The sequence below is a fragment of the Engraulis encrasicolus genome, chromosome 10 (assembly GCF_034702125.1).
Source record: "Engraulis encrasicolus isolate BLACKSEA-1 chromosome 10, IST_EnEncr_1.0, whole genome shotgun sequence".
Lineage (NCBI taxonomy): Eukaryota > Metazoa > Chordata > Actinopteri > Clupeiformes > Engraulidae > Engraulis > Engraulis encrasicolus.
This window is the reverse complement of record NC_085866.1, coordinates 12,025,564-12,038,696: the sequence shown is the minus strand read 5'-3', so window position 1 is coordinate 12,038,696 and position 13,133 is coordinate 12,025,564. Positions and strand designations below refer to the sequence as shown.

The following is a 13,133-nucleotide window of genomic DNA, read 5'->3' as shown; positions in this document are numbered from 1 at the left end:
ACAGGAAAAAGATGAACTGAGAGAAATAAGACTCACCTAAACTACAATGCAGCAAATACAACTGGAGCTTGTTCAAATAATCCTAAAGTCAGCCGGTGCCATGCGTGCATGAATTGTATTCTTTCTTTCTTTTTCCCCTCTTGAATACAGTATGTGAGACTAATTGGTATTGCTATTCTTAGACGTGGGGCGGAAATGGCCATTAGCGAGAGCATGCGTTTGGTCATGCAAAATAGATACAAGGAAACGGCTGGTTGCAGCTTACCCACCGTTGCGCCTGTCTGTCTGTCTGTCTGTCTGTCTGTCTGTCTGTCTGTCTGTCTGTCTGTCTGTCTCCGCCTCTCAGGCTTATGGTGTGCAGCATGCGGGGGTGGGGGGGGGGGAGGCACTGTGGTGTCAGACCTGGACGCTCCACTGTCCTTTTGTGACTAGCGCTAAGAGGCGATCAATACAAACACACCACTGACAGCTGACGCCCCCATGCAGCTGAGGACAGCACACACACACGCACGCACGCACGCATACACACACACATGAAGACATACACACACAAGAAGACACACACACACACACACACACATGAAGACATACACACACAAGAAGACACACACACACACACACACACACACACACACACACACACACACACACACACACACACACACACACACACACACACACACACACACACACACACAGAGGACAAAGTGGGCAAACTCCTTGGGGTGCACCAGTCACACTCGGCGAGCGCAGTTGGCAGTGTTAAAATAATCATGGCTGTCTACAGATGTTGGTGGAGGGGCAGAAAAGGCGAAGGAAGGGAGGACTTCTAGGAATATAGGCCGAGCCCAAGCCTGTCGACAAGGGGGGAGGCTCACAAAGGGGTATGTTGTCCCAGGCCCAGGGAGACAAGGAGCCCACAATTGGGTCCACATTTATTATATGTATTGGGTAAGGGGGGCCCTTAAACTGACTTTGTCCCGGGCCCAGCGGAACCTGTCAGCGGCGAAGGGAGGGAGGGAGGGCTTCTAGGAATATAGGCCGAGCATCGTAACACTCACAGTCTTGGCAGGCTAGGCAGCTCCCCTGGACATCTTAGTAGCGGCGGCATGGGACTGGGACCGTGCAGCGCAAGGGGGAGCCTTTTGCGAATGTTCCTCTGTTCTTTTTCCATGTCTTACACGAGCCACCGCTCTCTAACGCAGACATCCACGAGGGAGCCCAGAGGCCTTACATCACATTGCGTCTTTGAGCGGTCTCGACTCACACACATCTGTCGGGGCTCCTGCTAAACATCGCACGGCTCAGAGACCCCGCGACAGTCAGAGAGAGGGCCGCGGCCGGCAGACATGGACCAATTTGGTGGCTAGATCCCTTCTGTGTCTCTAGTGTGTGTGTGTGTGTGTGTGTGTGTGTGTGTGTGTGTGTGTGTGTGTGTGTGTGTGTGTGTGTGTGTGTGTGTGTGTGTGTGTGTGTGTGTGTGTGTGTTGTGTGTGTGTATTTTTTATAATCAACACTGAATCCTGCGAACCAGCCTTGAACAGATCGCAGTCCTGTTGTGATGCCGGCTTTTAGCGGAGCGCTCCACTTCTCAGAAGTTGCTGCCTTTTATTTCCACAGGCTTTTATAAAAGGGAGTCATGTCAAAAAGGTACAAGTGGGGACAAGGACGCACACACACACAGACACACCTACACAGACGCACAAACACAGACACACGTACACAGACGCACACACACATACGCACGCACGCATGCACGCATGCATGTACACACGCGTGCACGCAAGAATGCACGGACACACACACACACACTCTGCATATGCACGCACGCACACACGGACACGCCTGTGCATGCACACGCTCAAACTCACACGCACGCACACGCACACACACACACACACATGCGCATGAACACACTAGAATTCAAATAAGTGACTAATCTGCACACTGAGAGGACAAAAAACGGAGGGGAAAAAAGTCTAGTGTTTCTGAAAGGTCCCCCACTTTGCTCGCCGGGATGCTCCGAGTATTTTAGATAACAATCTGGGCCCCTCGGCCACAGAGTGCTGGCACAGGGACAGTTATAGTGCCATGAAACATTTATGAGCTATATTGTTACACTATATTAAGCCCTCGCTTTAATGTCGCACTGGCAAAGTCTGCCGCATAAAGAAAAGAGCTTCCTTTTGACGACCCTTGGTTTCGGGTGTGCGAAACCATTATCAGTCGCTTGGCACTGACACTGTGAAATTTACAGTCTTTTAGGGGTGATGGGGAGAAGAAATAAATATCAAACCCCGCTGGATTACATTCTCTTGAAGTTGCAGCACATTGTAGCGAGCACCCTGATATACATCAGCTGTGTTTGCACTATTGAGTCTTAGAAAGGGCAATACAAGCCGTTCAGGAATAGAGAGCCTCTTAAAATGACTGTCACGAGGAGAATCTGAATGTACAGCATAAACACATTCTCAAACACCCTCTTTCTCTCTCTCTCTCTCTCTCTCTCTCTCTCTCTCTCTCTCTCTCTCTCTCTCTCCCTCTCTCTCTCTCTCCATCTCCATCTCTCTCTCTCCCTCTCTCTTACTCCCTCCCTCTCTCTCTCTACATCTGTAACACCCATCCTCTCTCTCTCTATCTCTAACGCCCATCCCCTCTCTCTCTCTCTCTCTCTCTCTCTCTCTCTCTCTCTCTCTCTCTCTCTCTCTCTCGCTTTACTGTAAGTGCAACTGCATTGCTCTATCCAAAGCATTAGCCAGAGCTTTAGCTATTTTCTCTGTGCTGTTTCTCCATATGATATCAGCACGTGTAAATACGTTAGATTATATTTCATTGGCATTGGCGTGCACAGATATGCACATGGTGGTGCTAAAGCACCTGCCCCTTTGCCCTACTACAAAATAGACAAAAAAGGCCCTTTTTGAAAAATCTAATTTCCACATGCTCCCCAACCCTCACGATCACCCCCCCCCCAAAAAATATATATATATATGTGCATGCTATAGATTTTCACCTGCAAACATATGACATACAAATTTGGTCAAAACATAATCGAGTCTATACAGTATACTGTACGTCAGATGTACTGTACATATGAGCATGTTGATGACATAACCATGAGAGAGGATAGTAGTGAGAGCTGAAATCCTAGGAGTTGCACACCAATTTCTACAAAACATAGACATACTGTACATTATCTGTATATAGTTAGGCACATGTGCATATTTGAGCGTGTTGAAGACGTAATTATGAGAGAGGACAGCAATGAGAGAAGAGAAGAAGTCCAGGGACTTGTGTCAGGATCAGTCTTGTTAAGGCGAGAGAGATCAAAGGGCTGCTGTTCCCCGGGCGACGGCCTCCTGACTCCTGAGCACTTTATTTAAGTGACCTTCAAGCGGTGAATCAGCACAAACTGGGACTTCACAGGAGAGAGAGAGAGAGAGAGAGAGAGAAAGAGAGAGGCAGAGAGAGAAAGAGTGTGTGTGAGAGAGAGAGAGATAGAGAGAGAGAGAGAGAGAGAGAGAGAGAGAGAGAGAGAGAGAGAGAGAGAGAGAGAGAGAGAGAGAGAGAGAGAGAGAGAGAGAGAGAGAGAGAGGAAAGGAGGAAATAGCCCTCACCACCTGCTGGCTTTGGGTGAGTATATTTCTGGGTTTTGTCTCTTAATTATGTAAAAGGAGCTCAGACAGAATTATAATGAAACGCGCACGTCGTACCAAATCCCGAGTTCATGTTTACTTACCTTGGCTCAATCTCTGTCTGGGTAAAAGTCATCCAAGGCCAATTTTTTTACTCAAAAACTGTCCATGTCACTGGCTGTTCCTGGGTTCTGCATAGCTTCATGTTAAGAGGGGACGTTCTGGTGGTCAGAATATGTCTGGCTAAATCCAACTGATTAGTGACACTGACACTTCCTGGAAATACTTCGTACATTATATTCACCCTCATTTCCTCCTTGCTGATTGGTGGGTGCTCCACTCTGAAGTTCCTATTGTCTGACTCTTTACATAAGTGTTTCAAAACGGACAAGTCCGACATGCGGACAAAGATGCCTCCGTCTATGCACGGCCGCCTGTCATTCCCTCTACAGGAGAGAATGACAATTTAGAGAATGCGTATCAGACGGACGGACGGACGGACGGACCGACGGACCGACCGACCGACCAACAGACCGACGGACAGGCATACCTTCTTATAGAGATGCTAGGACGCATCTAAAAACACAATGAGGAACCCTTGAAACTTAATTGTGTAATATGAGTTTTTTCTACTGAAAATGTTTCTCCAGACTGAATCTCTCACAGGATCTCACAGGAAAGGCTACATAACACAGGCCCAGGTTACCACTAACATACATCAAAGTGTGAATTAGAAGTGTGATTCGATTCATCAAAGGATCCGGAAAATGAAAACTGCTCCAATGACAGTGAGACACTTCCTGTGGTGAGAAGAGATCTCCAGGCAAAATGGTAATGCATGTAGCACAGTAATTCTCAAAGTGTGGTCCGGGGACCACTTGTGGTCCGCGACAGAGCTCAGGTGGTCCGTGAGTGGATTTCTACTTTTCCAAGAAAAGCTAGCTGTATGCTCTATTTGTAACATTATTAAAAAGCTAAACTGAAGTCTTATGTTCACCACAATAAGTCAGGCTTGTAATGTGAAAAAAGTAAGTGGTCTGTATCCAAATTATCAGTGTCAAATTAGCACATGTCAACTGTCAATTCATTTGACAGGTGGTCCTTGAAGATATTTGAGGGGACAAAGTGGTCCTCGGTCTGAAAAAGTTTGAGAAACACTGATGTAGCAGGAAGATGAGCTCCCCTCCGCTGCTCAAAGTTTCTTGATTGCCCATCATCAGGCCATAACTGTGGAAATATTTTTTTGGGGAAAAAAAGGGTGAAAATGCTTTCAAGCTTGTACAAGAAGTCTGTTTGATCCGAACTTAACTCTTTTGACTTCTATTACCTGGGTGGCTTAGAATATTCATGGACAACACACACACACACACACACAAACACACGAGCGCATGCACGCACACGCACGCACGCACACACGCACGCAATCACACACGCACGCACGTGCGCACGCACACACACACCAAAAAATGCACGATGAACCCGCCAATGAAAAAAAAAATCCTTAAGTTCCTGCAGGTCAATAACAATCAAGCAAATCCATCAAAGACTACATGGTATTTCATTCAGACAAATAAATAAATATATAAAATAATAAATATATAAAAAACAGAGCGCACGCATTTCATTTCACGCAGAGCTCGGAAGTCATTGATTTACCACTTTCAGAAAAACACCGGGAGTCTTTCATCTTTGCCTTTGGTGTTGCGTGTGATACTTTTTTTTGCCTCTCCCCCTCAACTTTATTTTTCCCTGCCTCTGCAACATACCGACCCTTACTTCTCACACAACTCTGCAATTAAAATACCTCCGCTACCTCCGCCGTTGTGTCAGATGACTTCAGAACTGACTTTATTACGATCAAATGCTGTGATGTGCCGAGGCACCAGGCAGCAGCCCACCTCAGCCCCTCATGTAAATGTGCAGTCAGTGTTTAATGATACCCTCATGCATTTTTCACCAGGAGGGCTCTGCAAGAGTGCAACACTTAAGAAAAACACACATACGAGAGGCTGAAGGGAAGCCTACTGTCGGACCAGACACACACACACAAACGCACGCACGCATGCACACACACACACACACACAAGTGCCCCCATATTGCTTGCCTCCCTGGTGTCTTTGGAGAAAACTGCTTAATTGCAAGCATCTCCCGTCCTCTGCGTTGCGTGACTAAGATATGAAGAGCTCACGTCTTAAGCCCTTCATTGTAGCTATCAAGAGAGACGTTCATGGGAACGACTTCTGCTGATGGTTTTTACATATTGATGCAAATGGACATACGCAGATACTAACTTAAGGTGAAATATGAAGCTCTCTTTCATGCTCTATGAAGCTCAACCTGATCTCTTTGGGATCCGTGTCCTCGTACACTGATTTTTAAATTCAAAATCCGTGTCTGGGAGAAGGATGAGGAGATCAGGTTGGATAGCTGGCCTTTCATTTTCATTGTTTTCGCACCGTTTCTCTATATGGGAATACACCTCTTGCCAGCCTTCTTGTTTGGAGAGTTGGAGAGTTGGCCACACATGAAACATTTACAACACTTCTATAATCCATCAGATACCTCCATGAGTGCTTATCACACTCTGTTCGGTTGGGTAATAGGGATGTGGTTTCTATTCAAAACTTCAACATGCCTGAGTTAGTGTGCGCCCAAATGGAGCAAGCATGCACAGACACAGACACAGACACAGACACAGACACAGACACAGACACAGACACACACACACACACACACACACACACACACACACACACACACACACACACACACACACTGAGTTAGTGTGTGCTCAAATGGAACAAGCATGCACAGACACAGACACAGACACACACAGAGACACACAGACACACACACGCACACGCACATGCACACGCACACACACACACACACACACACACACACACACACACACACACACACACACACACACACACACACACACACACACACACACACACACACACACACACACACACACACACACACACACACACACACATTGTACTCGCACGTTCACTTGCTTTTTGGCAGTGTGCAGGGTGTGAAAATGTCTCTGGCTTGTAATCCTGTTATGGTTTCCCCTCGCTTTCATGCTTTCCTTTGGTTTCACTGTGCCCGCTTTGCTCTTGCCTTGGCATAGCCCTCTGCTTTCAATTACTTGACATTGGGTGCGCTGGTCTTGCTCGCATCTAATGTCGTTTACATGGAAATAATGGCCTTCTGAAAGGAAGGCTTTGAACTGAGAATAATCAAAGTCATTTGCATTCTGGTGAGGCAAATTAAAATCCAGCGTGAGGTGAAATTACCCGTGTCAAGACAGTGCAGGGAGCAGTGCACTCACAGTGTCAGGGCCGCTGACAGCTTTGGCTGGGCCCAGGACAAAGTAATCTGAAAGGGGCCTCCACCCAATACATTCAATGCAATGAGAACCCAATTCTGGGTCCCTTCTGTCCATAGGCCCGGGACAACTTTCCCCTTTGTCCCCCCTTGTCGGCTTCCCTGCTCACAGTGTCAGGTGAAACTCTCTCTGCGCCACACAGGAAACACATTTGCACTGCGGACTTCACACATACTTTGTTCTGCTATTTAAAAAAGCCAAACGTGTGCATTGCAGCCAGGCACCACAGATATGAGCCAATACATAAAGCGCAAGTGTGCATAACATAAGCAGCTTAGCCATTTCACCCTTTATCGCATGTGACGTTTGTGTATTTATACAATATATTCACAAACCCCCTCCTCTTCCTGCACAGCATCTTTTGCATTTAATGCCATGCCACACTACAACACACACTGTCCTATAGTGAGTTTAATCATTTCTTTTTGCAGGCACTACTATCTCTATAATGAGAAGGTCTAACCTTCATTAAGAGGAAGCTCTCTGTTGTCGCCTAAAGGCCACATAGTCATGATGGATTGTGGGGTTAAGAAAATGGGGGTGGGGGGGGGTGACGGTGTCAGGGTTGCGACCCCCACCTTCCCAACAGGAGTGGACTGGGGCAGAAAATCATACCGGGTATTTTCAGCACAGAGCAGTCCAGAGAGACAATGAAGCCTGTGACGACAATTTTGGTGATCTACTACAAGCTATTTTGACCAAAAAAGTGAAGAATGAAAATATAAATCGGACTCAGAGAAGTCTGCTGTAGCAGAATTAGACCTGATACCACTACATTGAGGGGAGGACCAGGCCAAAAAAAAGCATCAACAGTCCACCAGGCAAATGCCCTGTATGCCCTTTGACCAATCCAGCCATGTCCCACAACCTTTTTGCCTGCGTCTGTCTGTGTTGTGTGTGGTACGGTATGGTGTGTTGAGGTCATTACTCTGCTACTGGGTTGTATTGCCTGAGCCTGTGTGTGCTGTGTGTGGTACGGTATGGTGTGTTGAGGTCATTACTCCACTACTGGGTTGTATTGCTCCTGGGGATGGGAAAGGGTGCTGGGTGTGCTGAGCCAGCAGCCAATGAAATATGCAGGAGCCTAAAACTCCCAACAGCTCTCCCGCCACTCCACTACACGTTGAGGAGAGATTGTTGTACACATCCATATATGTGTGTTTTTTAAAATGTGTGTGTGTGCGTGTGTGCGTGTGTGCGTGTGTGCGTGTGTGTGTGTGTGTGTGTGTGTGTGTGTGTGTGTGTGTGTGTGTGTGTGTGCGCGTGCGTGCATGTGTGCATGCATGTGTGCGTGCATCAGGCACGTGCACTCCAATACGGCAGGGGAGGCACGGCCTCACCAGCTCCAGATGAGAATGATGAGATGCAGTTAATGTGAATAATAGTAACAATAACAGCTATTGTTTTCGAGCATCTGCACCATAACTACCATTTGAGCAGTATTTAAACAGTTTCACTCATTTTCAATCATTTCCGTGGCCAAAATCGTAATATTTGCCCATTTCATGTCAAATTGCTCCGAATACGCTGAATTTGGGCCAACTCTGAACTGGCCTCACCCCGGATTGCGCAATCCCTCGTTAACAAGTTTGCGCGCATGCGCCATGTTGCTCGTTCTGTGAATGCAACCTGGTAATATTGTATTAAACGTTTTTATACACTTAATAGAAGTATGTATGGTGTGCCCTCATTTCCTGATATTTTTAAAATATTTTCTACGTGTGATTATCATTTCTTTACTCTGGACGCTTTGGCATAACGCCCACTGAAAGATACAATGGTGAGGCGAGGAGTAGCCTGGCCGCAGACTCCTTCTCAGTACAGTCAGTCGGTGTTGTTGGCTAGCTTGTTCACTTTGACTGCTACAAGTGGATTTCATAACGAAACTAAGAGCATTCTCAAAGTTGGATTTCCAAGGGGAAAATAGCCTATGTGATAAAGAATGGAGGACCGACAGAGCTGAAGGGTTTGCTACTCAGGTGACCGGTCAGAATAACTTCCCGATCATTTCAAAGTGAGTGGTACAACACTGCAGAAAATATTTGTTTCCCCTGTGTCTTGTTTGCAACCGGCGAGAATGTGTGGAAGACCGCATGGGATTTAACAATTTACGACTTAACAATTTACTAAGGACTAAGGAGCCTCACGAAACACAAATCCTCGCTGCTCATATTCAATGCCAAATTGCTTTGGACGTTTGGGGCGACGTTTGGGGCTTGGGGATGAACAGCACCGGCTAAAGTAACGTTAGCATGCACAACGCCAAAGTGGAGGAAAAGAGCGGCGCATGGACCTGATGCACGGGTTCAGGTAAGACCAATTTCCTATGTGTGTGAAGCCTGTGTTTGTGAGACCCGTGGGGAGATAGAGAATCCGCCGTGATTCTGTGGTAGCTTTTGTGATGGGCACCGGATTCTCATGTGCCCGGTAACTGTTTGTAAAGTTGAGTACAGGGTACCGTTGAGGTAAATCAAATATACCCGTGTAACTACAAGACTCTGATTTAATTCCAAGGTGTAGGCATAACAGAAATGACAGTCCCAAAATATTTGGTGACCATATCGAAGCGTGTGTAATATCTGTTTACGTTGACATTCGCTTCCTGCCAAACCTTTGTCCCACATCGCTTGCCGTAGCCTCGTACAAGTAGATGTAGGCCTACATTTGCACGAGAATCCAGTTCGTATCACAAAAGCCATCACACCGGTTTGTTCGCCGTGGTGCTCAGCGGTCTATATGACACCATGTTTTGAATCCTGTGTGTCTTGAGCATCCGCCGTGATGCTCAGTCCACATTGCTGCTGCTGTGTAGTTTATGTGAGATCACTGTTTGAATCCTGTGTGTGTGTGTGTGTGTGTGTGAGAGAGCAGTGGGCTGTGAAGGAGCTTACACTCTCCACTACTCTCCCCTCACCTCCCCTCCTCCTCTCCTCTCCTCTCCTCTCCTCTCCTCTCCTCTCCTCTCCTCTTCTCTCTTCTCCTCTCCCTCTCCTCTCCTCTCCTCTCCTCTCCCCCTCTCCTCTCTTTTCCCATCTCCTCTCCTGTCCTCTCTTTTCCCATCTCCTCTCCTCTCCTCTCCTCTTCTCTCTTCTCCTCTCCCTCTCCTCTCCTCTCCTTGAGCTCCTCTCCACTCCTCCTCCTTTCTCCTCTCATCTCCTCTCCTCTCTCTTCTCCTCCCCTCTCCTCCTCTCTCATCTCCTCTCTCCTCTTCTCTCCTCCTCTCCTCTCCCCTCCCCTTCTCTCCTCTCCTCTCCTCTTCTCTCCTCTCCTCTCCACTACTCTCCTCTCCTCTGCTCTGCTCTGCTGTCCACATTGGTGCTGTGTAGTTTATGTGAGACCACTGTTTGAATCCTGTGTGTGTGTGTGTGTGTGTGTGTGTGTGTGTGTGTGTGTGTGTGTGTGTGTGTGTGTGTGTGTGTGTGTGTGTGTGTGTGTGTGTGTGTGTGTGTGTGTGTGTGTGTGTGTGTGTGTGTGAGAGAGAGAGATCTAATAGCATTTTCTCTGCGGAAATGCAGTAAGCTTATGTCAAAATAATATAGGCCTAAGCTTACCTTATGTTAAGAAAGCTGCTATGACATATGGAACTTGTCGGTAGGCCTATTTGGCAAGTTTTATTTGAAAATCTGATATTGAAAAAGTTGCCTCACCAGCCATAAATCCCAGCGCACGTCACTGCCGTGCATGTGTGCGTGTGTGTTTGAGAGGTCATACGAGGGTGTCTATTGCATGCATGGTCTTTTTATGTATTGTATGCCTCTTTCTTTCACTTTTTATAAGGTGTGTGTGTGTCTGTGTGACGTGAGTGTGTGTGTGTGCAAGCTTGTGCATGTAAATGGAGCATGCAGTGTATGTCTGAATGTGCAGGTGTGCATATTTATGTGCATGCCTATACAGTAGAATGTGTTTGTATGTTTTTGTGTTTGTGTATACTGTATAGGCTATGTGTGTCCTTGTGCTATCTTATTGAAGTCCTTGTGAGCGTCAGTTTAGCCTCTTTGGCCAGTCAGTCAGGTCCCCAACTGAAGGGTCTCCACCTACAGAGGCACAAACACACGTCACCCAGCCAGCGCACCAGGCAGGCAGGCAAGAGGCAGCCCCTTCTCTTGGCCTAATGAGCCCATCCAAAACTCCACTACACGTTCAGGAGAGATTGTACACATCCATATATGTGATTTTTAAAATGTGTGCATCTGTGTGTACATGCGTGCGTGTGTGCGTGCATGCGTGCTTGTGTGTGTGAGTGTGTGTGTGTGTGTGTGTGTGTGTGTGTGTGTGTATGTATTGTATGCCTCTTTCTTTCACTTTTTATATGGTGTGTGTAGCTTATTGAAGTCCTTGCGAGCAGCGTCGGTTTGGCCTCTTTGGCCAGCCAGTCAGGTCCCCAATACAACTCCTGCTGAAGGGTCTCCACCTACAGAGGCACAAACACACGTCACCCAGCCAGCGCACCAGGCAGGCAGGCAAGAGGCAACCACTTCTCTTGGCCTAATGAGCCGATCCAAAACTAAACTACACGTTGAGGAGAGATTGTACACATCCATATATGCGTTTTTTAAAGTGTGTGCATATGTGTGTATGTGCGTGTGTGTGTGCTGTGCGTGCATGCATGCTTTTGTGTGTGTGTATGTGTGTGTGTGTGTGTGTGTGTGTGTGTGTGTGTGTGTGTGTGTGTGTGTGTATGCATTGTATGCCTCTTTCTTTCTCTTTTTATGTGGTGTGTGTAGCTTATTGACGTCCTCGTGAGCAGCAGCGTCGGTTTGGTCTCTGGCCAGTCAGGTCCCCAGTTCCTGATGAAGGGTCTCCACCTACAGAGACACAAACACACGTCACCCGGAGCAAACCCCTTCTCTAGGCCTAATGAGCCGATCCATAAATTCTTTAAGTGCCTGAGCAGAAACACCTGTCACGCGTCTCCTCGCCGTGAACCCTCCTCATTGTTTATTATTTATAGGCCAAGGCGGCATATGTCCTCCATGATGCCGGCCCGCCTACTGCACTCTCAGAAATAAAGGTACAGAACTCGTCGCTGTGGCAGTACCCTCAAGGGGAGTAACATTGCGTCGCTTGATTGGTACCCCAAAAAAAAGAGGTGCGTTCAGTTTCTTGCAATGTCGACCAATGTGCATCTGTCACCTGTTTTTTGAGGTACCACCCAAGCGACGCAATGGTACTCCCCTTGAGGGTACTGCCACAGCGCCGAGTTCTGTACCTTTATTTATGAGAGTGTGTAGGCCTACCATAGCCTCCATACCAGCCTCCGCTCTCTCTCTCTCTCTCCCTCTCTCTCTCTCTCTCTCTCTCTCTCTCTCTCTCTCTCTCTCTCTCTCTCTCTCTCTCTCTCTTCACAGGTACAACAAACAGCCTCCTCTTTAAAAGCCTCTTCTCTCCCACCATCCAGAAATCACAATGCTCTCAGCCAACTCGCAGCTTACTTAATACGTAATGCCTCGCTCTATTATAGACGGAGAAGAACTAGACACATTTCTCTTTTTTTGTTGTTGTTGTCATGAAAACATGTCCCAAAAGACTGAGAGAGAGCGAGAGATGATTTTTTGTTGCTTTTTTCTTACTCCACTGTTGGTATGAGAGAATTATGTTTGCACTACTCTGAGCACGGGTCAGAGCACTTTAGTGATGGGTCACCTCGCTGCCAGTTCCTCAGCTTCACAACAGCCAGCGCCGTAATGGAGTTAGTGGGCAAAGTAAAAATATCATCTCCAGGCAGAAAGGCTGACATTTTCACCTGGAGCCATCAGGGCAAAAAAAAACCTGTGTGTGTGTGTGTGTGTGTGTGTGTGTGTGTGTGTGTGTGTGTGTGTGTGTGTGTGTGTGTGTGTGTGTGTGTGTGTGTGTGTGTGTGTGTGTGTGTGTGTGTGTGTGTGTGTGTGTGTGTGTGTGTGTGTGTGTGTGTGTGCGTAGGCGTGCTCAGTTTGACTGCTCTGGATGCTCACAGGGGACCTGTTTGGACTGCGACATGTCTGTGACCAAATCAATGGCCCAGTATGGTTCAAATCCATGGGGGGAGTGAATGGGATGCTTGCCTTTTCAACTCATCACTACAAAACCACATTCGCTTTATTTTCACATATTGTAGTAA

General features: G+C 47.2%; 1 protein-coding gene across 1 annotated transcript in view; it reads left to right on the top strand.

Annotated features, from left to right (window-relative positions):
- The window catches only part of LOC134456454 (uncharacterized), a 54,334-nt gene that overhangs the window by 37,064 nt on the left and 4,137 nt on the right, over positions 1-13,133 (top strand). The window contains exon 14 of the mRNA XM_063207815.1: positions 11,761-11,956. Within this exon, the coding sequence (XP_063063885.1) occupies positions 11,761-11,956 (196 nt within the window). The remainder of the gene's footprint in view (positions 1-11,760; positions 11,957-13,133) is intronic.